General features: G+C 42.5%; 3 protein-coding genes across 3 annotated transcripts in view; 2 read left to right on the top strand and 1 right to left on the bottom strand.

Moving 5' to 3' along the window:
* Positions 1 to 192: 192 nt before the first annotated feature.
* Positions 193 to 7,917, bottom strand: LOC112048015 (uncharacterized). The gene is made up of 6 exons (XM_024085349.2): positions 7,484 to 7,917; positions 7,076 to 7,201; positions 6,958 to 6,999; positions 6,240 to 6,307; positions 2,501 to 2,704; positions 193 to 1,677 (listed from the first exon to the last, which is right to left on the bottom strand). Exons 1-6 carry the CDS (start codon positions 7,815 to 7,817, stop codon positions 1,582 to 1,584), a joined length of 870 nt encoding a protein of 289 aa, XP_023941117.1. The 5' UTR covers positions 7,818 to 7,917; the 3' UTR covers positions 193 to 1,581.
* Positions 4,303 to 5,109, top strand: LOC112048016 (60S ribosomal protein L10a-like). The gene has a single exon (XM_024085350.2). It carries the CDS (start codon positions 4,369 to 4,371, stop codon positions 5,020 to 5,022), a length of 654 nt encoding a protein of 217 aa, XP_023941118.1. The 5' UTR covers positions 4,303 to 4,368; the 3' UTR covers positions 5,023 to 5,109.
* A 1,394-nt stretch (positions 7,918 to 9,311) lies between the features above and the next one.
* LOC112048010 (intermembrane lipid transfer protein Vps13D) overlaps positions 9,312 to 23,598 on the top strand; it is a 47,358-nt gene continuing 33,071 nt past the window's right edge. Inside the window, exons 1-20 of the mRNA XM_052881492.1 lie at positions 9,312 to 9,655; positions 9,963 to 10,153; positions 11,981 to 12,160; positions 12,284 to 12,532; positions 12,652 to 12,819; positions 13,034 to 13,187; positions 13,325 to 13,506; positions 13,723 to 14,039; positions 14,779 to 15,126; positions 15,339 to 15,513; positions 16,054 to 16,237; positions 16,352 to 16,469; positions 16,651 to 16,774; positions 17,246 to 17,403; positions 17,622 to 17,763; positions 17,855 to 18,033; positions 18,252 to 18,409; positions 21,737 to 22,027; positions 22,220 to 22,374; positions 22,966 to 23,104. Of these exons, the coding sequence (XP_052737452.1) occupies positions 9,559 to 9,655; positions 9,963 to 10,153; positions 11,981 to 12,160; positions 12,284 to 12,532; positions 12,652 to 12,819; positions 13,034 to 13,187; positions 13,325 to 13,506; positions 13,723 to 14,039; positions 14,779 to 15,126; positions 15,339 to 15,513; positions 16,054 to 16,237; positions 16,352 to 16,469; positions 16,651 to 16,774; positions 17,246 to 17,403; positions 17,622 to 17,763; positions 17,855 to 18,033; positions 18,252 to 18,409; positions 21,737 to 22,027; positions 22,220 to 22,374; positions 22,966 to 23,104 (3,709 nt within the window). The 5' untranslated portion in view covers positions 9,312 to 9,558. The remainder of the gene's footprint in view (positions 9,656 to 9,962; positions 10,154 to 11,980; positions 12,161 to 12,283; positions 12,533 to 12,651; positions 12,820 to 13,033; positions 13,188 to 13,324; positions 13,507 to 13,722; positions 14,040 to 14,778; positions 15,127 to 15,338; positions 15,514 to 16,053; positions 16,238 to 16,351; positions 16,470 to 16,650; positions 16,775 to 17,245; positions 17,404 to 17,621; positions 17,764 to 17,854; positions 18,034 to 18,251; positions 18,410 to 21,736; positions 22,028 to 22,219; positions 22,375 to 22,965; positions 23,105 to 23,598) is intronic.

Raw genomic sequence — 23,598 nt, 5'->3', positions numbered from 1 at the left:
ACCACAGATTAATCTGTAATAGGCAGATGGAGCGCACGGAACACGACGGGTGTCATACCCGTCACAAATACAAAATTCAAAAACGAATACATTCTCGTCGAGTCTGTACGATACGAAGCGACGCTACTTGTAAAGACTCACTCTGTATTATCTTTACTCTGTGGAGACATAGTGAAATGAAATTATTAAGTACTTACATTTGCATTTTTATTCAGTTAAAAGTCAATAATACATGTCAGTAAATTGATTTACTAATTGGAATAGAAATATAAATTTACATATTTATGAAATTCGGTTTCATAAAGGAACCTTTAATTATCTACTTAATAAATCTAATTAAATTACAAGAATTCAGCTTGATTCAGCAGGGGATGTGTACCAAAAGTGAAAAACATGATTTTTGAAATGATTGTTATCGCGTTTTATATATGACTCACTTTATAATCCAAAATGGCGAATGTATAAAACTTATCAATCTAGGCGACTTCAGTTTGTTTTCCAGTTAGGGTTTTAATTTGCTATAGGCGGGGTTTGGGTCATAGAAGAACAGAGGGGGACGTAATTTTTATGGGCCTCGTGAGATTCGGGCCTGGGCGGATCTTACCGATCTTCACGGTCGTGTTTTGTAAATCTAGTCATTTTCACTACACACCCACTTTAGTGGTCAGTTCATAAATTATTTATTTGTAACAGACTAGCCTTAAGTCTCTTGTTTGCAATATAATAAAGTGTGCAGGTATACGAAAACTGAACGCTGGTAGGATGGGATGCAGTTTTTTATGTATATTGTTGTACGTTTATTATATATGAATTACACCAGTTTTATAAGTATAGATATGATTTTTTCACCAAAATACACTGCGTCCCATCCATGAAAGGCGAACAGCTACGACAATAGCGGAATACGACATTTATGGTGTAGGTACCTTGCAATACTACTTAATAAAATAATTTCCATGTTTTTTACATTTAGGACCTAATTAAAGCAATATTAAACAAACATCAATATGTGTAAACTAAAGCTACACATTGCGAGGCCTTGGATATCTTATAACTTAACAAAATTAAACTAATCAATAGTCCGAAAGTTAAATACTACACTCGTCTTCGTACCTATATCTATTTAGAAGACGTAAATAAATACATAAAATACGGCGGACTTTTATTGAATAGAGTTGAATTGGTAAAATAATGGCACAATTAATTAAATAAATTATACATACTCGTAGGTAAAACATTAGGTACTTACAATTTCGATTTCATCTTTAAATACATTTCAATGAGTAAGTATAAGGCAATGCAAAAACTATCTTATTAAAATTTGAAAATATGTGACTTGTCTTAATAAGATTTTATTAAAATATTTCACACTAATGTGAATATAGTAATTTTAAAAATATTTTACACTATACAAGATGAAGCGTTTTATGACTCGCGATAAGTACATACATTACACAAGATACAATAATATCAAGTAGGTAGATATGTGTGATAGTCATATACAGCGTGTAAAGCTACAGATACAATATAGTTACAAGTGGTAAAGTCGGTCAGAGCTGCAGCACGGTCAGTCGGTCAGGTTCAAGTCTGCTTGACTTCGGGTTTTTTTTCGTCGTCTTTGAACAGCAGCGGAGTCATGCCGAGGAAGCAGCCCAGTGTGATGCCTAGCACTCGACCCTGGAGACGAGAAACGGGAAATTGGTGACATTTACAATTTTACACTTTATTTCTTATTAAGTATTTAATATTAATATTTTTAGGGATGAAAAAGCCTATGTGTTAATCCACAGTAAAATCTATTTCCATTCCAAATTTCAGCCAACTCGCTTGAGTAGCCGCAGCGCAAAGGAGGATCAAACATACACAAATTTCAACTTTATAATATTAGTGTGATGACACAAATTATTCGAGGGCGTTTATATTAACCAAGTCTAATATTCAATAATTCATACTAAAGAAGAAGTAGGTAGTTAATAATAATTAGTAATTGACAATTCACATTGTTGTAAGATAGCTACTGCTGATCGTCCATCATATAGCGTTCTGCAATTGATGACGGTGATGATGTATGAAATTTAACTAAATGGCAACCCCACTATTTGGATAACTAGTCCCAATCATCAAACAATTTAACAAATCATTTTTCCATACAAATTTCACAAGCAGATAAAAATTATCTCAAGTCTATGTCTCTGGAGTTGCAAGCGTTGGTGTATCATACATCAGTCGTAGCACGTTCAAACACTAGGGTGAGTCGCCTGCGTCCTCGGTCCCCAGATACCTTAATTTTATCAGATCATTTTGTGAGGTAGGACTGCTTTACGTAAATCACTTCAGCAGGCCTAGAATGCGTCAATGACTTATCTTGTCGACCAACACAGTTGAGTGTCGACTTATCTCGTGATAGAGACAAACATTTGTCTGTCTGTATCACGAGATAAGTCGTTGACGCGTGCCAGGCTCGCTGGCGACTCTAACGCGTGTGACACCAAGCTCTCACCATGTTGGAGAAGCGGCGGCTGACGGGCATGTCGAGCTGCACGGGCGACAGCTTGGGCGCGCCCAGCCCCAGCAGCACGGCGGCGCGCTCCACGTAGTACGACGAGCCGATGCCGATGACGTCGCTGAACGTGTTGCCCAGCGCCGCCGCCGCCATCGTCGACAGCGTGATGTACGCGCTCATGCTGCTCTCGATGCTGTCGCCCTGCGGACAGACTGACAGCTCACTACCGGTGTACAGTCATAGCACTAACGTTTAACCTTAACTTACTAAGAATAATAAAAAAGTAAAGCAAGTTCGTCTACAATTCCTTGGATAGATTTTGTTTAGTACTTCATTTCTCCTACAAGCAAAGTTGAAATCTGGATGTCTGAAAGCTTGCATTCCGCCAGCAATGCCTGGAAGTCACTACTGTACCATTCATAACATTAACATGTTCCTTACTAAAAGAGGAATGATGAAAAAAGCAAAGCAAATATAAGCCCCACAGTCGATATCCATTGATCGATCGTTTGGTTCCTCATTTATTAAACGCATCGCTAAACTTTGAAAAGTCCTCCCAACTTCCGTTACTCCGACACCTCTCTCTGAAGCAGTGGATAGTGCTGTGACTGCTGTGACAGAGATGTTCAACAGATGTTCAACAGAGATGTTCTGAGTTCGATTCCTAGCTCGGGTGAGATTAGAATATTTTATAATTAAAATAAATATACAAACTTAATAAATACACACATCACTATCTAGCCCCAAAGTAAGCGTACAGCATAGCAAGACGCTAATTTTTACGATATACATTTACATACTACATATAATATAGTAGCAAACCACACTGTAAAACATCCATGCTCATCATCATCACACAAATATTTTCCAGTAGTGGGAATCGAACGCACGGCGTGGATGCAGCTAGAAAGCAGGCTCGCTACCCATTGCGCTACGCGACCAATGCCATCTATACTAATATTATAAAGCTGAAGAGTTTGTTTGATTGAACGCGCTAATCTCAGGAACTACTAGTTAATTTATAAATTACTTCGAACTGATCTGGTGGTAGACATCGGCTGTGCCTAATTAATTACCGGCAAAGATGTGCGATTCAGCGTAAACGTGCAAAGGGATCAGTCAGCGATTCAGCCCGCAATCAAGGGGTCTGCCTAGTGATGTTATTGTCCGTATATTTATTTGACGTGAAGCTATCAAAAGGTATATCGAAGTTAAAAGAAAAACTATCACAGCTAAGTACCGAACTTACAAGTTAAATAGATATAGTGCGTTCCTCAATGCCACACTAATTCATTTTTTTTTAATCTATAGGAATGTTACAAATAGGTACTACCTGCCTGCCTACCTGTATAGCTTGGACCAACATAATTATAGGCGTTGTATTCGTAAAATTAAAAAAGAAACGAGTTTTCGAAACAAATTCCACGCCAAGTGTTAGGCATCCGCTAGTAGCTATATGAAAAAAATCATAAAACAATGAAAAAATATCTAAGCTTCCGCCGGGATACTGCCGCTGCGCCGCACCGGCACGTGACCTTTATGTATCTACCTAACTACGCCTAAGGTTATAGGTAAGTACTTGATAGGTAGGTATGCAGATTACCAATTTTGATATATATGATGCCTAAACCTTCCGGAAAAAATATTTTCCAAGGATTCGAAAACATCAACATGTTGTGTCGGTGTAGGCTGCCTGCTACCTACACGCGTAGGCCACCTGTTACCGGCCGCTTTCCCTAATAAGCTCGCCCGGGAGGGTGCGCGCGCACTCGTCACAACAAATCAATATTTTTGTAGCGAGCGTAGCACGCTACATCATTTGTTTGACAACCCTCATCGACAGCAGAGAAGTCGTCGGCGACGCCATGTCGAGCAAGGTGTCCCGCGAGACGCTGTACGAGTGCGTCAACGCGGTGCTGAACCTGTCGCAGGAGAAGAAGCGCAACTTCCTGGAGACGGTGGAGCTGCAGATCGCGCTCAAGAACTACGACACGCAGAAGGACAAGCGCTTCGCCGGCTCCGTGCGGCTGAAGTACGTGACGCGGCCCAACATGCAGGTGTGCGTGCTGGGCGACCAGCAGCACTGCGACGAGGCGCGCAACCTCGGCGTGCCCTGCATGGACGCCGAGGCGCTGAAGAAGCTCAACAAGAACAAGAAGCTCGTCAAGAAGCTGGCCAAGAAGTACGACGCGTTCCTCGCCTCCGAGTCGCTCATCAAACAGATCCCGCGCCTGCTGGGGCCCGGGCTCAACAAGGCCGGCAAGTTCCCCAGCCCGCTGTCCCACCAGGAGTCCATGTCGCAGAAGATCGACGAGGTGAAGGCCACCGTCAAGTTCCAGATGAAGAAGGTGCTGTGCCTGTCGGTGGCGGTCGGCCACGTGGACATGAACGCGGACGAGCTGGCGCAGAACGTGCACCTGTCCGTCAACTTCCTGGTGTCGCTGCTGAAGAAGCACTGGCAGAACGTGCGCTCGCTGCACATGAAGTCCACCATGGGCCCGCCCCAGCGGTTGTACTAGCCGTTATGTGCAATCCGATACAATTGTAATATTATGTATTTATCCAGTAAATAAATAGTTTATCTATAAATGCTTTTGCAATAATTATACTATTGTTTAACATCATTTGCATCACCTACCCATATTTAAATCAGAAAGATAATTTTCATAACTATGAAAGATATTAACAAATTGGTATTTTCGCTATCTATGTATTAAGTTCTGTTAATCAGAATTCGTATATTGAAGCCATTCATTCGGTTTGTTAAGAAAATCGATTTATATGACGTGACCACTGTTCATTGTTAATTGGCGAGATTCACCGTGAAGCTGATGAAGTAAGTACAATTTAAGAAAATTGACAATTATAAGTAGGAATTATACAGAGCTATTATAATATTAAACTGCATTGCAGAAAACTACTTATAGGGAATTACTTTAAGAAGACAAACTTTCATGGAACACATTGACTTAATGTATATGATGGATTACGCAGGAAATGGCCAATGTCAGAAGATACACTTTATAAAACACTGAAATGAAAGCGGTCTTTTCTCTAACCCAACTCACATGGGTTGAACACATACAGAAAGCAGAAAATATTCAAAAAGTGATCATACTTTTGTTGAAACAGTCTATTGCATCGTTTAATTAATAAATTCTAAATTGACACTTTCCATCTTTTTATTTCTTTCTAAATTTATCTCCACATCAATGCACTGGTTGGATAATAAAACCATTGAATGAAATTAAATTAATTAATAAAAAATACAGAATTACAAACACAACAAGTTGATTTTTTAATTTTTCATGTTTGGGTTTTGTCATGGGGCTCTACCAAGCAGCAGTGCCATTGCTTATTCTGTATAGAATTCCATATTAGAATATAGAATTTCCCATTATAATAATATCTCTAAAAGTTGTGTTATTTTATATAGCTACTAGCTGACGCCATGCGGTTTCACCTGCGTTGTTCCCATTTCCGTAGGAATACGGGGATAACAGCTTATAGCCTTCCACAATAAATGGGCTATCTAACACTAAAAAAGTTTTTCAAATCAGACCAGTAGTTCCTGAGATTAGCGCGTTCAACCAAACAAACAAACCATTTGTAGGAAGTGCAACTGATGTCATAAAAAGGTATATTGAAATCCAATATAACTAGGTCAGTATAAAAATTAGATAGACAGGCAGAGCAACATTCACATTTATAACATTAGTAGAAAAGTTTGACTTACAGCAATAATCATGATGAAATTGTCCAAGAAACCAAAGCCAATGAAGGGTATTGAATTTGCTAGTGACACTGTAACAAAGAATTACTCAATGTACTTCTCATCTGTATAGGTTACAAATCTTGCTTGTGATTACCAACACTATTAAAGATTGCTTTTGTATCCTGACATAACATACTTAACAATTTCACTAGCAGACCTGTTCAAGCTTTGCTTTGACTTGTGTCCACTTACTTCTTCCCTACCCCTATTCCTACCTTTCCTCAACCCCAAAATCTACCCTACCACTACTCTAAGCCTACCTTACCCTTGTCCTCACAATTTTTCTAAATTTTTTTCATTGTTCCAAAAAACATGTTTGTTGTATTTCTTTTATTCTCTTTATCTCAACAGAAATACATCGGTGAAAATTTCAAATTTCAAACTGTCACAGTTCATGAGATACAGACTGATGGACGGGCAGACAGCAGTCTTAGTAATAGGCACAAAAATTGAGTACAAAAAAGGACATACAGAGACATTTTTGACATAGTTTTATGGTCTCTATACTAGGATTGCCTATATTATGCTGCATGCATATTGAAACGCTTGAGCTAAGCTGTGCTTCAGCTAAACTAGTATGCAGGCAACATCTGCTGCATTCCTAATTTCCAGATATAATCCTTCTCTCATTCTGTGTGTTTATGTGCAAGATATGATACTCATTTGTTAAGTTACTTACAGTGCAATAGCTCTTTAGTGGTTGGCTTTTGAACAGTTGCAGCTGAAACAAATATTAAGCTTTGAAAATGAGTTGTTAATAATGAAAATATACTCATTTCCTGTAAACCTCATCTTACCATACTTTTTCTTTAGCCAGTCCTCTGGAACAGGGCAGTAACAGCCTGTGGGGTCAACATCACCTAATGTGGGGACTTTGCTAGGTCTGCCAAGCTTGGATCTCCACCTTTGACCTGCTAATTTGTCTGAAAAATGTGTTACTACAGATAAAGGCTGGGCTAGATCATATATTTTCATAACAAATGACAGTATTTTGTATCTTGTATTTTAAGTAACGCAAAGCATGTATTTTGCCCAACTCTGTGTATATGTGTAATTCACTATGTAACCTATGAACATACTGATTTATTAGATGTGGTTATCAGCTGTATCATTTGATAACAATTATGTGCTATCATTGTCATGCATAGCACTACATTCTAATGAGCAAAAGCAGTGAGCCCACATCAAAGCACCTCGAATGTTACCTTCAAATTCCTCCTTAATTCTGTTTGATGCGTATTCCTGTAAAGCATTAAATAACATCTTTCTCTCTTCGTCGTTCAAGCGTAAGACAAGCTCGTTTGCGTGCATTTTCGTAAGAGGCCCAGATATCTGGGTATGCTCCTCGAAGTCCTTCGAGGTAGGGCCCAGGCCTAAATTTCGGATACTTGTTACGAGAGGGCAAAACCTTCTGTAGTTTTCACTTCCCACTGAAGCACTGTATCGAACATGTAACTTAATCGGTTTTTTATGACAGCAAACATTTGAACTTTGCGTAGGAACTTTACAAAACCTTCTCATCATTTTCACTGATTTCATTATTTCTAAAAGTCTTTAGCTCTAAACAAACATAAACGAGAAAATTATGTACTCATCAGGCTAATTTTAGCATTGACTTGAGTCGAAATTGAAAGGACTTGACGTTGACACTTGACAGTTGCAGTTACTCTGCATGACAATGGCATTGGCATATGACAGATATCTAGCGTTGCCAAAAAATATTTTCCTAACTCCTCCAATTTCATTTAATTTTGGAGTGATAACTTCTTATGGGAGGGTAAACCGCTTCGTAACGTAACGTGTTACGGCGACACTTTGTCTGGCTTCCCATTCTCTCACGGATACGGCAGCAGGTTTAAGTTATAAGTTATAAATATGCCCAAATTGACTACCGAAACCTATGACATAAACTACATAATTATTATAAAAATAAAAAAAGGAATATACTAACAAATTATATTTAAAGACTTAGGCGTCGTAGAATTCGTCCGATTGATGTCGATTGGTAAAGTGCCCCGAAGTCTGGCAGTATGAGCAAGTACCTTACTAAAGCTGGCCTTAGGCCAGCTTTCTGGTCATGGTAAGTGGTAACAATTAAATATGAATATAATTTATTTGGGAAAGAAAATGTTCCGCTTCCCCACACATTACCCACATTTAGAAATAAAGCAAAAAAGAAAACCAGTGCATTTTTTATTTACATTTTTAGTGCTTTTGCCAAATTATATTTTTTACAATATTTTATCAATGAAACTGATTTTATTGAGCAGTTTTTAAAATCTACTGATTATGTAACTCTCATAGGGCTACAGAAAGTATAACACCTATCTTAGTCGTCGTCGTTATCAACCCATATACGGCTCACTGCTGAGCTCAAGTCTCCTCTCAGAATAAGAGGGTTTAGGCCAATAGTCCACCACACTGGCCCAATGCAGATTGGCAGACTTCACACACGCAGGGAATTAAGAAATTTTCTGGTGTGCAGGTTTCCTCACGATGTTTTCCTTCACCGTTTGAGACACGTGATATTTAATTTCTTAAAATGCACACAACTGAAAAGTTGGAGGTGCATTCCCCGGACCGGATTCGAACCCACACCCTCCGGAATCGGAGGCAGAGGTCATATCCACTGGGCTATCATGGCTCTTAGTACCCATTACTATTACGCTAGAAATAGATAGTTGCAGAATTTAAAAAAATCCCAAAATCTTCCACAATATGGAACTGGTGAAAAATTGAGTTCATTACAACTCAATTTTGGACCCGAAAATTAGGGAATGCAATGCTGCTAACACCTGACTACGTTTCATTTTACTTGCGAAACACATTAAGAATATTTATGTGAAACACAAAACGAACAATTCTCTTTTTCGAAGTGATAGACAGTCTTGCAATTGTATATTTTTTATATTTATTTACTCAAAGACCTCCTGCTAAGCTTGGCTCACGTTTGCTCACGTTTTATCAATAGTATCATGTTGACTTATAAAACGGAACGTGAAATAAATTACCAGCAGTTTACGATTTTATTATGTCATACTTTTGACATATGTCAAAATCTTAGGAAAACACTGAAAATGGAAATAAATAATGAGAAATAATCCTTTTCAGCTCAAAAGAATGTTGTATTCGAATATTGGAATTAAAAAACATAATTGGCAAGAGTTAGGCATAGTGAAAAATTATTTAGAGAGGACTTTCCGTTGAAAGTGTGGAAGTGTGTGTTTGTAAATAAAGACAACCGCAATAGACCGACAAGGGCTCCAGCCGACCATGCAAGATGTTGGAAGGACTGGTGGCATGGGTACTGAACAACTACCTGGGGAAATATGTGGAGAACCTCAACACGGATCAGCTCAGTGTCGCGCTTTTATCAGGTAATCATTCAGATTTGTTGGCCCCTTCCCAGATTTTGGCGCTTCATTTTAAACCTAATAAATTCCTTCAATTCCTTCCTTGTTCTTGATTCTGTTTGCACTTAAAATATCGGTATAGATGCAAAATAATTGTTCATATAGCATCTGTTAACAATGTGTTGATTATTGTTTTAATTAAGGAAAAACTTTTTCCTCAATTAAATAAAAAATGTAGTCAATATATATATCTAGGAATGCTTTCATCTATAACAAAGAGTTTTGTTACTTAAAATACTTAAACTTATTTATTTTCCACATTTGTTCGTAGGCAAGGTAGAGCTAGAAAATCTACCACTCAAGAAAGATGCATTGCGCCACCTGGGTCTGCCTATAGAAGTGAAGGCGGGATTCATTGGCAAGGTCCAGCTGCAGGTGCCCGTGAGACAGATCCGCTCGGCACCCTGGCTCATAGCCATTGAGAAGCTCTACTTAGTGGCTGCTCCCGTCAATCTAGATGAGGTTAGTGCTTATAATAATATCAGTAATAGTGAATAATGTTCTTGGTGAATATTGTAAGTAAGTAGTGAATTCTTAGGCATCTTTTTTCATATACTGCCTTTTATGTATTACTTGGTACAGTCTTTCTCTTTAGATGAGAGATTATTTAGCTAACTCCAGTGGCTTAACTATACAGTGGCAGGGTTGGCAAAACGCCATGGGCCTATGTCTCAAGGGACCCCCGTTCAGTAAGTCTACTGTGAGATACCTAAGAAATAAGCTAACATTAAAAAACAATACAACTTGATTAATTTTCCCAATTTTGCCAATAAATTAATGGTATAGTTAAACTGGCTACCACCCTCCAGGCTGCTGCTGCAGGTTGGTTGAATGTGTAAAACAAATAATTTGGTTAGTTGCTATTTTTCATGGAACATAAATGTTATGTAATGCTACATTTCTATGTAATACATTGTGGTGTTAACACAGGAAGCTTTCAAAAACATAATGTTTCATACAGTGGCAGACTTGTAAATTGTAATTGGGATTTGTGATAGGGCCTCTGGCCGTAGCTTCGGCTGGGCATTATACCTCAGCACATAACTGTCCTCCGGCCATGACTTAACCATCTCTGTTATTTCACTTAAGTATACATGCACGCATTACTACTCTCAGCCTGAACTACCTAGGTACATAAACGCGGCATCTGGCTGTGTGCACTATTGGCCAAATTTTTTTATTATCTATAAAAGTCTTGTAATAATACCTACCCCAACAAATGATTGCATCATTAATTACCCAATATTCCGTATTTAGCAATAAATCTAGTCATTCTTTGCCCTTGAATATGAACTTGTGTTGAGATAAGATTGTTTGTCAAATATTGTAAATTGACAAGATAAGGAGTACTCAGTACTGGTTATAACTGGCTGCCAATTGTACTCATTGTTTCTATTACAGGACTGATGAAACACACAACCTAACTTATATTAAGATTCAAAACATTTGTAAATGTATGATGTTATACACATTCAATAATAAATTCCAGCTCTATCTTAAAATCACGTACATATAAAATACTAACTGACGCCGCGTGGTTTCACCAGCGTGGTTCCCGTGCCCGTAGGAATACGGGGAAAATATATAGCCTATAGCCTTCCTCGATGAATATCTAAGACTGAAAGAATTTTTCAAATCAGACCAGTGATTCTTGAGATTAACGTGTATTCAAACAAACGAAACTCTTCAGTTTTACAATATTAGTAAAGATAAGATCAATACCATTTGGATTATAAGGTCAATGCCATGTGGGGTAAAAGGTCAATACTATTTGGGTTAAAAGGTTAATGTTGTAAGAGGTCTTTTCTGTCACCAAGGTTTTCTGGATAACCATTACTATGAAACAGCATAGCTTAGATTTAGTCTGAAGCAATAGTTGCTGTACCTTATCACATATATCTTAGGTTGATGAGTTGATGAGTACAAGGCAGGTAGACTATGTCTCTGGCAGGTATGTGAAGTCTTGTTCTGTTATGTGATGGTTTTCACTTAAGGCCAGTCCCTTGTTTCATCAATGATTATTAAAAAATGCTACAAAGCCAGTGTAATAGTGTAATTATGCCATGTATCTGTGTGTGTGATTAACTTATTTTTTATATGTAAGTTAGTTATAAAGAACTGTGCAGGTCATCTGGATTTATTTATTTTCTTTATCACCACCCAAAGTCATTTGCAACACTGGTTGTATTGCTATATGTGTGGCCACCTGTTGAGGGAATTATTCAGCCATCCCTTAACTAATTATCTGTTTTAAAAAGTGAGAGTTCATGCATGCTTGCTTGTGTGTAGTGGGACAGCAGCGTGGAGGCCAGCATCGCGCACGAGCGCAAGGTGGCGCTGCTGGACGCGCTGGAGGCGCAGTGGCGTGCCGAGCACGAGGCCAGCGACGCGGGCTACTATGCCTCCTCCTACTCCTCGTGGCTCAGCTATGGCACGGGGCTGCTCGCCAACATCGTGGAGAACTTGCAGGTATGTTTTGACCATAGATCTGATAATCTGTTTATCATTAACACTACATTTGTGGAGTTTCAAACTTTCAGTCACACATGTATGTATTTCTGTAATGTAATTACAGTAATGTTTGTTCCTCAGCTTACACTGAACGACGTACACATTCGCTATGAAGACGCGCTGACATGCCCCGGGCGCGCGTTCGCGTGCGGGCTGGCCGTGGAGTCGCTCGCTGCGGAGTCGTGCGACGCCAACTGGCAGCGCGGTTTCACGCCTCTGGAAGAGCCGTGCTCCTTCAAACTGCTGGAGCTGAACAATCTCGCGATATACTGGGACCCTATGCCGGTGCCCACCGGCATGATGGCTGACTGCACACTGGCAGAGCTAGCTGTGAGTATATCTCATATTAATAGTTATTACCTTCGGTACCTATTGTACAATCACAGCAGCAGACCACAGAGTATTTTTGATACTCTATCAGACAGACTCAATGACATATTGTTTGGCAGGAGCGCATGCGGGCCACGTGGGCGGGCGCGCACCGCTTCATCCTGGCGCCGTCCACCGCCAGCGCGCGCGTGCGCCGCGAGCGCTGCGAGCAGCCGCTGCGGGACCGCGCGCGGCCGCGCCTCGCCTGTCACCTCACGCTCGACTCCGTCTTGCTGCGGCTCACCGATGTGAGTGTTCTCACTATTTTACGCTTCTAAATATTATAACATAAAATTTGTCGTTTTTCATGCAACTTTCCTCACTCACAGTGTACTTACTATATGACTATTACTACTTGCGAAAAGCCTGCGTCAAAAGGTGCACTAAGATTCAATCTTACTTTCGAACAGTTGAGGTGATAATGTTGATACAAAAAACACAACTGTCCATGAAATATTGCAGAGTCAATACAGCGAAATGGTCGGATGCTCGCGCGGACTGGAGCGCGTGGCGCGGCTGCGGGAGATCCGCGCGCTGCGGCCCGCCAAAGCGCTGCGCGGGCACGCGCGCGACTGGTGGTGGTATGCGGTCAAGGCGCATCTGCCGCACCACACGTGTAAGTGATGCACTGGGGTTGGGATATCTGCAAGAGCTGATATAGCAGATCTATTGTTTATTCTGTTGCTTCTTGTGTTATTTGCTGTATACCTTAGCGATTTGAAAGTCTCACGTGAACGCACTGTTCTCCGCCAGGGATGGACCCGAAGCCGAGTTGGGAGCAGTGCGTGGAGGCGGCGGAGCAGACGCGCCGCTACGTGGACGTGTGCCTGCAGACGCTGTGCCAGCCGGCCGCCACGCTGCCGCCCGAGCGCCAGGCCGCCAAGGACGACTTCGAGTGGAGGCAGCCGCTGCACGTGCTCAAGCCGCTGCGAGAGGTACCTGGCGTGGTGAACACACACACGTGAACGAACGTGGGGAGAATGTATTCATTTGTAATATTGGCTGGTTCTCAATAAATATACGTAATGTTTATTGATCCCTTTAATGTCTGAAGATCGAGACCTCGAAGATTTAGTAAAGTCTTACATTTATTCCATTTGTAACTTGTTTTAATAAAATAAGCTGGAATATTAAGCAACACCAATATCCAGGTGGCGATACGCAAAGTTCCCATCTCGACGCCTACATCTACGCCGGAACAGGCCAGTTCAGGCCGAAGCGTACTAGTACGCTGGTTCCCGCAGTGGTGGGGCTGGTACGCCGAACCGTCGGCCGCACCGCAGCCGACGACTACGCCTGTGTCATCGGCGAGCACCACCTCCGGCCTCGAAGACGAAATATTGGACGTAATAGCTGATTCGCTCGACGACAATACGCTGCTGCGTCGGGACGCCGTGTTCGGCCTCTTCGAGTTCACCCTGCAGAGGGGCTCGCTGGACTTGTGCACGGACACCGAGGAAAACGGCGGGTGAGACACGTGTGCACTGTAGCGATACTAAATATTTAAATAGTATTATTTAAAAAGTATCCAAAGGGTAAATTGGGACCCTATTACCAAAACTCTGATGCCTGTTCGTCTGTTTGTCACCAGGCTGTATCTTATGAACTGTGATTGCTTGAAAGTTGAAATTTGGACTGATTATGTATATCTGTTGGTGTTATAACAACAAATAGTAGCTCACAGTTATATGTCTCATACAAAATATTACATACACAACTTTCATACTTCAAGCTATCACACAACCAACGTTTGTGTAATATGCATACATAACGCATGCACACAACCAACGTTTGTGTAATATGCATACATAACGCATGCACACAACCAACGTTTGTGTAATATGTATACATAACGCATGCACACAACCAACGTTTGTGTAATATGCACACATAACGCATGCACACACAGCTATTGTTGAAACATTCATAAGACAGTCGTAATTAAACATTGTCAAAGTGCACATGTATTTTCTATTAAACATCTCCAGAACCTGCAAGCGGAATTCAACAATAATGCATTCATCAGTCATAAAATTGAAAAAAATCTTTATTCATTAACCAAGTCTTACAAACAAGTAGCAAGGGCCCCTGTTCTAGGTGGAAAACCCGTATTACTGGGTGACTCGCTCATACACCACACAGAACAGCCGTAGGTAACAAATAACAGAATATTTATTTGGACTATCTGATATTTTCCATTTCCCCAGCGCCATGACCGGCGACGGGACGCCGGCGGAAGGCGAAGGCCTGGAGCTGCAGTTCTCGGTGGTGTGCGTGCGGCTGGAGGCGCGGCCGCGCGCCACGGCGCACGCGCTGCAGCTGTCGCTGGGCGCCGTGTGCCTGCGCGACCGCGTCACGCCGCGCACGCTGTTCCCCGTGCTGGTGGCGCCGCAGGGCCTCATCCGCGAGGGGCTGAGCGCCATGAACGCGGCGGCCAGCGCGGCGGCGTGGTGGCGCAGCCAGCACCCGCCGCACGCCGCGCCCGAGCCGCCCGACGAGCCGCTGTTCCAGCTGTCGTACGAGAAGCGACCCGCCGGCCTCAACTGCGACTACAAGTGAGCCGTTTGATGCTTCACTACCGGAGAGACTTGTTCGATCGTTGACCCTCACTTGTACTCTCCTCATTCTGAGGCTTCACCACCGCGGTCCGTGGCGACTCCATCACCTTTAAGTCTAGTCTAAGTCATTGTTGCAGGACGCTCCTGTACCATTGGTGCGCGAACAAATGTAGATGAGTCCAAATGATAGGCCAATGTGAATGTTGCAGACTGCGCGTCAAGTCCAGTTCGCTGGAGGTGGTGTGGTGCCCGCAGGCGGCGGAGTGGGCGCGGCGCTGGGCGGCGGCGGGCGCGGGCGCCATCGCGCACGTGCGCCACCACACGCGCGCCACGCTGCACCACCACTGGGACCGCCTGCTGCGCCCGGCGCACGCGCGCCGCCCGGTACGCACGGACGCACTGATTGACTGACGCTATACAACAATACCTCATTCGCGAAGGAGTAGGAGACCACGTCTTTCCATTTGCTACATTCCTTGAATCCCCCTTGCCTCTTTTATTTTCATCAATCATCATTTATATAAAAGTAAGTCGGGTTTTCCTTCCTGACGCTATAACTCCAGAACCCACGAACCGATTTCCACGGTTTTGCATTCGTTGGAAAGGTTTTGGGCTCCGTGAGATTTATAGCAAAGAAAAAGGGGTAGGATAGGGTAGGGTAAGGGTAGGGTAGGAGTAGGGTAGAGGTAGTTGAAAGTTTACATTGAGTTTCTCGCGGACGAAGTCGCGGGCGTCTGCTAGTACTTTTATAAAAATTCGTTGGTATGGGATACTCTTTAACTTGCTTTTAAAATCCCTTACGTCAGTTTCCTTTCATTCATTTTCTTTACATGCCCGAAACAAGCATAACGAGTATTATAAATGTCACATATTGCTTTTTGTCTATCTGATTCATATGATATGTTAATTCTCCGGATGTTCCAGAACGAGCGGCGCTCGTGGCAGGTGGAGATGGACATATCGGCGCCGCAGATCCTGTTCGTGGAGGAGCTGTGCGAGCGCGACGCGGCCGTGCTGCTGGTGGACTTCGGCCGCCTGCGCCTCGCCAACGCGCACTCGCCGGACGAGGAGGCGCCGCCCAAGCCGCAGTCGCAGGACGAAGATGAAGGTCGACTATGTATTCTTTTATATTGTTCGTTGCTCGAGTAACTTAGTAATACTGAAGTCAAGTCCTCAATCTGTTATTGGTAGCAAATGGTCAGAGTATACTTTATTCACACAGAGATGTTCATGACGCCGTGCTCGACCCCGCCGGGCAGCTTGCTGTCGCCCTCGTCCCCCGCGCCGCAGTCGCGCCGCGAGCTCGACGCCTCGCGCCTGCACACCAGCCTCTACGACAGGTGCCTCTCTCACACTTATACCAATAGTTGACGGAGCTAGCAGATAGCTCGCCCAATCTTAAATGGATAACCAACACGTCTAACAAAACTAATAACTAATAACTCATTCTTCAGAGCTTCATCATACTATGCGTTGCCTTGTCTTTTCTGCATCGGTTAATGCGGGCTCGAACCTCGACAGGTACAAGATCGAGCTGAGCGACTTGCAGATCCTCGTGGGGCGCGCGCGAGATAACTGGAAGTACGCGCACACCAAGGCCACGTCGGCGCTGCATCTGCTCGACCGCTTCAGCATCTCCTTGCAGGTGTGTGGACACCTTATGTGAATATAGTTGTGTTGCCATTGACATGTTATATTATGCCAGTAACTTTAATTTCTAACTGACCCAGACAGCATTTACCGATAAAGTATAGGCAATTCATTCAAAATTAATTTATTTCAAGTAAGCTTTTGAAACGTAATCATTTGGTTGTAATACCAAATTTTGTTCTAATATTTCATTGTCGTTAAGTTGACACTGATCTCTTTGGCGTGGAGTTTTAGAACAACCAAACATTCACTTTGTTAACTTTGTTTTATGTTAATCAATTAGTACTATTTTAAACAATTGCTCAAGAATGACTTTTCTAGACTGAGAATGAGTCATTTATAAAATGTTTTAATCTTCGATTCGATCCTTTTTTGATTTGAAGATGATGCAGTGCAAAAATATATACAATTTTTTGTACTATTGACCTTTTCTGCCAAGAGTAGTTAGTAATGTCATGCGTGACAGGCGGAGCGGCGCGTGGTGCAGACTGCGGACCCCATGTACCCGCGCGCGGCGCTGTGCGGCTCGCTGCCGGCGCTGGTGGTGCACCTCAGCGAGCACAAGCTGGCCGCCGTGCGCGCCGTGGCGGCCCGCGCCAGCCTGCCCACGCCGCAGCCTGAGCCGTGAGTGCTGCCGATAGATGCGGCCGATGTCAGCCATGCAACGCATCGTACATCGTACATGCTTCACGCAACAGACAGAAAGTGTTGGGGACAGTCTCCCACAGGCGCAAATTATCTTCTGCAATCTGTCTTAACAACAACGTAGAAATGCTAATTTACAAACATTTTTTGTGATTCCCATTTTATTAGTTTTTCATCTTTGTGTGATTATTTTTCAGATCACCACATCAGGACGGACTCAAAGAAGAAGAGCAAGAAGAAAGTAATGATAATTCCGAGACGGAGTTTTCTGATTTCTCCATGAATCAAAACGCGACCCTGCTGATGCTCCAATTTGCCATCGATCAAATGTCACTCGAGGTCCATCATTGCTATCAATTTTAGACGTAGAGACAGTCATTTCTTTAAATTTATTGAGCCGAAGTTTTGAAACGACTCAAACCTCACTCAGGTGCAGTCCCGAGGGCGCAGCATCGCCGAGGTGCAGGTGTGCGGCGTGCGCGCGGGGCTGTGCGTGCGCGCCGCCGACTCGTCGCTGTCGCTGTCCGTGCACTCGCTGCTGCTGGTGGACGCGCTGCAGACGTACGGGCCCGACTTCGAGCTGCTGGTCGCCAGCCACAAGCACGTCGGGTACGCGGGACTACTTGTTCTTTCTCTTTCTAGTGACAACATACTTGGTGATTAATGTTTTAAATAATCTATTTAAAGCCTGACCAGAAAAATATAATATCTTACCTGAGGGTACCACCATCACATTTTTCATCAGACTAGTAAAACAAATAAATTTCTTCAGTTGTCCGGTTTTTGTATTTCTTCAGTAGGCTAGTAATGTGTTGTTTGCGATGTAGCATAGACACGGCGTCTGGCAGCATCCGCGGCTCGGAGCCGACGTCGCCCACGTCCCCCGCGTCGCCGGACTCGCGCGCCGCGCCGCCGCCGCCCACGCCGCTGGCGCTGCACCACGCGCTGCACAGTCTGCACCACACCAACAACTTAACTCCCCATTGTGAGTTTTAAAAAGCTGGAAAATCACATTGAAATATTGTAATCCAGTGATATAGACTTCTTAATAGAATCATAATTCTTAACAATCAAAGCATTAATATGCGACTATGGTACTAGAATTTTCAAGGATCCTCCTCCCAGCCAATACCCCAACAAAACAATAAGGAAACAACACAATAACAATTAGCGCGAACCCCTCTCTACTCCAGTCTCCCAAGACGGCTGGTCACCGCGGGAGAACCAGACCGAAACCCTCCAGAGAAAAATAATTTAGTAATAAAAAACCGAAACTTATTTTATATAGCTACATACAATGTAAGAACTCTATCGACTCATGCACACCTCCTAGAACTATTAGTCGCACTAGAAAATACAAAGTTCGACATTATCGGCTTGTCGGAAGTGAGACGTCTGGGCAACACTATACAAGAATATGAAAACATAATTCTATACTATATAGGACAAACCCCAGGACTATACGGTGTAGGATTTCTCGTAAATAGGTATCTTAAACACTTTATAGAGAGTTTCATTGGCTTATCAGAACGAGTGGCGCTCTTGAAATTAAATATAAACGGATTTAAAATAAGCCTTATACAAGTATACGCGCCGACAGACGGAGCCACTGACGAAGCAAGAGAAGCTTTCTATGACACTCTCGAAAGAGCTGTGAAATTATCTGATGAAAACATGATAGTTATGGGCGACTTTAACGCACAAATAGGGCAACCGACACGCGAAGACAGTCAAGTTATAAGCAAATATGGATACGGCAAAAGAAACTGCAGTGGCGAACGACTGATTCAGTTTGCACATGAAAATAACCTCAGTATAATGAACACTTTCTTTAAAAAGAAAAACAAACAAAGGTGGACATGGAGATCGCCCGATGGAAATACCAAAAATGAACTAGACTACATACTTACTAACATACAGAAATCAGTGCAAAACATAGAAGTACTAAATATTCAGTATCCTTCAGATCACAGGTGCGTCAGAGCAACTTTTAACTTAAAATCTATTAAAAAAAGAAGAAACAAATACTCAAGTTGCCCGAAAAGCACTTTGAAAAGTACTGCAGAAACGTCCAGATACTTAGAAACACTGAGCTCATATCAAGAGGTTCTTAACCATCATGAAGACGACACAGTCCAGACCTATTACAATAAAATAATAAACGCTATTGAGAATAGTCTAAAAACGGCTGTTTCACCTAGCAATAAAAAGATACATTGTAGTGTTATATCTGAACGCACAAGAAGGCTAATAACGCGTAGAATAGACCTACAAAAGACCAAACCTAAATCAATGAAAAACGAACTAAGTGCTCTCTACAAACTTATAAGCAAGTGTATAAGACATGACTACAATAACCACCGACACCAAACCATAGAAAGACACCTCAATGCATCAGGAAGCTTAAAAAGAGCATACAAAGCATTAAAACCACATAAGACGTGGATTGAGGGTCTCAGCGAATCAGATAGAGTCACACAAAATAGAAAAAATATACTCCATATAGCCACTACGTTTTACAAAACCTTATATGATGCCCCAGAGATAGAAAACGCAAGTACTCTACATTTTCATATGTCTCAGGAAAAACATATTAACACCACGGAAATAAATCCAGTAGAAGAAATAGAAATAATAAGAGAAATTAAGCACCTTAAAGTAGAGAAAAGTCCAGGGCCGGACAAAATAACTAACGAAGCTATAAAAGCGGCTTATAACATTCTTGCCACACCTCTGATGATTCTCTTCAATAAAATACTAGACACCTCTATAACGCCTCAGCAGTGGTCAGAGTCAGATATTATATTGTTATATAAAAAGGGCAATCCCAACGACATAAGCAACTACAGACCCATAAGCCTTCTGCCGTCGATATATAAACTTTTCTCTTCAGTTATAAAAAATAGAATAATCTCTACACTTGATTCACATCAGCCAATAGAACAAGCAGGCTTTCGAAAAGGATACTCTACAGTAGATCACATTCACTCGGTAGAGCTACTTATTGAGAAGTACCAAGAGTTCCAACGACCACTCTACATAGCGTTTATAGATTACCAAAAAGCGTTTGACTCTATACTCCATTCATCAATATGGGAAGCTCTGTACTCGCAAAATGTAGAGGCCAAATACATTAGAGTGATAAAAAACATTTATAAAAACAACACCAGTAGAGTAAGGCTAGAGTCAACAGGAACCCCTATTCCAATTAAAAGAGGAACCAGACAAGGGGACCCGCTGTCACCAACGATTTTCATTGCAGTACTAGAGACCATTATAAACAAGTTAAACTGGAATACGATGGGCTTAAATATAAACGGAAATTATATAAACCATTTGAGATTCGCTGACGATCTAGTCTTGCTCTCTGAAAACAGCCTAGAGCTAGAGCATATGATATACACGCTGCAACAATCGAGCCGACAGTCTGGCCTAGAAATCAACTTCAAAAAAACAAAATTGATGACAAATGCATTAAAAAATGAAATTAAAGTTGAAAATACTTCGATAGAGTTTGTCGATTCGTACATTTATCTGGGCAAGCAACTCTCTTTTGATAATAAAAGTAACGAGCAAGAAATTGAAAGAAGGATAAAAGGGACATGGAAGAAATATTGGAGCCTTAAAGAAATTTTCAAAAGTCAAATGCCAACAAAAATTAAGAGAAATGTCATGAACACCTGTCTCTTACCGTCTCTCACATACGCCTGTCAAACATGGAAATTCACGCGAAATGTCAAGAACAAAATAAATTCATGCCAACGGAGCATGGAAAGAAGTATGATGAAAATCCGAAAAATTCAAAAAATTCGCAACTCTACTATAAGAGAAAAAACAGGAGTAATAGACGCACTAAACTATTCTATGAGATTAAAATGGAGATGGGCGGGCCATGTAGCAAGAATAAATGACGATAGATGGACTTCTCGGCTAACGGCATGGACAGGGCCTGTAGGTGCTAGAAAAAGAGGAAGACCTAGAAGTAGATGGGCAGACGACATTGAAAGGACGGCTGGAAAACAGTGGAGGAAAAAAGCCACAGATAGAGAGTACTGGTCATCTCTGGAGGAGGCCTTCACCCTCAAATAGAGGGGTTCGCACAAATTTTTTTTTTTACAAAAATTTAAAAATTGTAATTTATTTTTTTTATAAATTTTATTAACACTAATATGTATATGTGCTTACTTATGTGCGAAATAAAAGGCTTTTTATTTTATTTATTATTATTATTTTTTATGGTACTAGAGAATAGTTTCCAATTGAGTATTTTGTATAAAATTTGCCCTAAACTGAAAATGTTTATGACCAATAGCTAAAGCAGACCCCGGCCGCACAAGTCCCGCACCGAGCTGGATGACGGGGGCCAGTTGGAACGCCTACGGGAGTGGAGGGTCCAACTGGGGCACGAGCGGTCCGTGGGGCGCCGACGGCGTCCCGTGGGGGGCCGAGGGGGACATGTGGACCAACGTCGGCGGGCGGGGCGCGCCGGGCCTCGTGGACTCCGAAGCTCTCATCGCAGTGGAGCTCTGCCTCGTGAAGGGCGACGGGGACTCGGAGGACTTGCGGATAGCTAACATATTGTTCAATAATTTAGACGTCATAGGTAAGGAAGTCCCATTAAAAAAGAAATTGTAATCTGAAACTTTAAAGAACTGTTACATTATAGTTTGCTTTCGTTTTATGTTTACTAAATTTATATTTTGTTTCATAAGTCACACAATTACATAACGTTTAGTACAGTAGCATATGCAAACAAGTTCGTGGCAATGTTGACGTGATCGTCCATAATGATTAGCCAATCAGGAGACCATAGTGGAGCTGATCGGGTTCGCGCACCGCGTGGCGGGCGGCGGCGTGCGGCGCGCGGCCCCCGCACCCGCGCCCGCCGCGCCCGCCGCCACGCTCAGCGCCAGCCTGTTGTCCATGCCGCCGCCCGACGATGATGTCAAGGTGATTCCCTTTTTTATATAGTTAAACAGTGTAGATGGATGCATGGTATAAGGGGAATAAACAGTCTTAGTTGCATTAGAATATTATTCTGAAAAAAAAAATAGTGATAAGACTTTTAAACTTAGTATCACCCTAATTCGACACCATCTTCAAGTTCAACCTAACGTGGTTCAGAAAGGTCTCTCTGAACTTAAGAATCTCGGTACCACTGGCATTAGAGCAAGATTTTCTCTCTGATACCGTGCTGCCGCATATTCAAAGATACCGGGGTTCAAGAAATCGCCTATGTTCAGTTACGCGGGAACAACAGATCGCTGAGGTCCACCAGAACCGTCAGTCTATTGGCTGTCAATTTTGGTGGAGTGGACCCCAGGGTAGAGTACTCTTGGACAACTGCTCACTACTTAAAATTATCATCAAAATTATTATCGTCTTTTGGTCTTGTAATTCATATCATATCAATTTTAAAGGGCATATACAGCATATTTTCCATTGACTTTTTCGTTTCATAAATACTTGTTTTACTTTCGATTAAGCTAAGTTGGAGAATGATCCACATCATTAACTGAACTCAATGTCCTTGGTCTGCAGCGCGTGCGCACCGAGATCACGTTCGACTTCCACCGGCTGGGCGTGCTGCTGCTACGCGCGGGCGTGCGCGGCGGGGCCGTCGTCGCCAACAAGATCGCCACCGCCACCGTCGGCGACGCGCGCATACAGGCCACGCTGGGTGCGTTCCGTCAAACGTGGCCACACGTATTGTTAGTGTAGCGACACACCCGCGGAACGTTCGGTTGAACACGCTCGTAATGTTTTTCCAATTGCGGACACCAGCCGACATACACGCGACGCGTTACGCGACACGCACAGTCGACGACACCGTATGCCTGAGCGACAGTTGTGCGCGCCGGGTGTGTTTTTTTTTTTTTTATTCTTTACAAGTTAGCCCTTGACTACAATCTCACCTGATAGTAAGTGATGATGCAGTCTAAGATGGAAGCGGGCTAACTTGTTCGGAGAAGGATGAAAATCCACACCCCTTTCGGTTTCTACACGGTATCGTACCGGAACGCTAAATCGCTTGGCGGTACGTCTTTGCCGGTAGGGTGGTAACTAGCCACGGCCGAAGCCTCTACCAGCCAGACCTGGACAAATTAAGAAAATCTCAATCTGCCCAGCCGGGGATCGAACCCAGGACCTCCGTTTTGTAAATCCACCGCGCAT

This window comes from Bicyclus anynana, chromosome 5 (genome assembly GCF_947172395.1).
Source record: "Bicyclus anynana chromosome 5, ilBicAnyn1.1, whole genome shotgun sequence".
Taxonomy (NCBI): Eukaryota; Metazoa; Arthropoda; class Insecta; order Lepidoptera; family Nymphalidae; genus Bicyclus; species Bicyclus anynana.
The sequence above is the reverse complement of the archived record's forward strand: the minus strand, read 5'-3'. Positions and strand labels throughout refer to the sequence as shown.

What these genes read in the sequence shown, in the direction of transcription:
- LOC112048015 (XM_024085349.2), bottom strand. Translation starts at nt 7,817, where the DNA reads ATGAAATCAGTGAAAATGATGAGAAGGTTTTGTAAAGTTCCTACGCAA. An exon ending in AATTAAGGAGGAATTTGAAG is followed by an intron (nt 7,202 to 7,483) that starts GTAACATTCGAG and finishes CACATTTTTCAG; the next exon opens with ACAAATTAGCAGGTCAAAGG. An exon ending in CACTAAAGAGCTATTGCACT is followed by an intron (nt 6,308 to 6,957) that starts GTAAGTAACTTA and finishes TCTTTGTTACAG; the next exon opens with TGTCACTAGCAAATTCAATA.
- LOC112048016 (XM_024085350.2), top strand. Translation starts at nt 4,369, where the DNA reads ATGTCGAGCAAGGTGTCCCGCGAGACGCTGTACGAGTGCGTCAACGCG.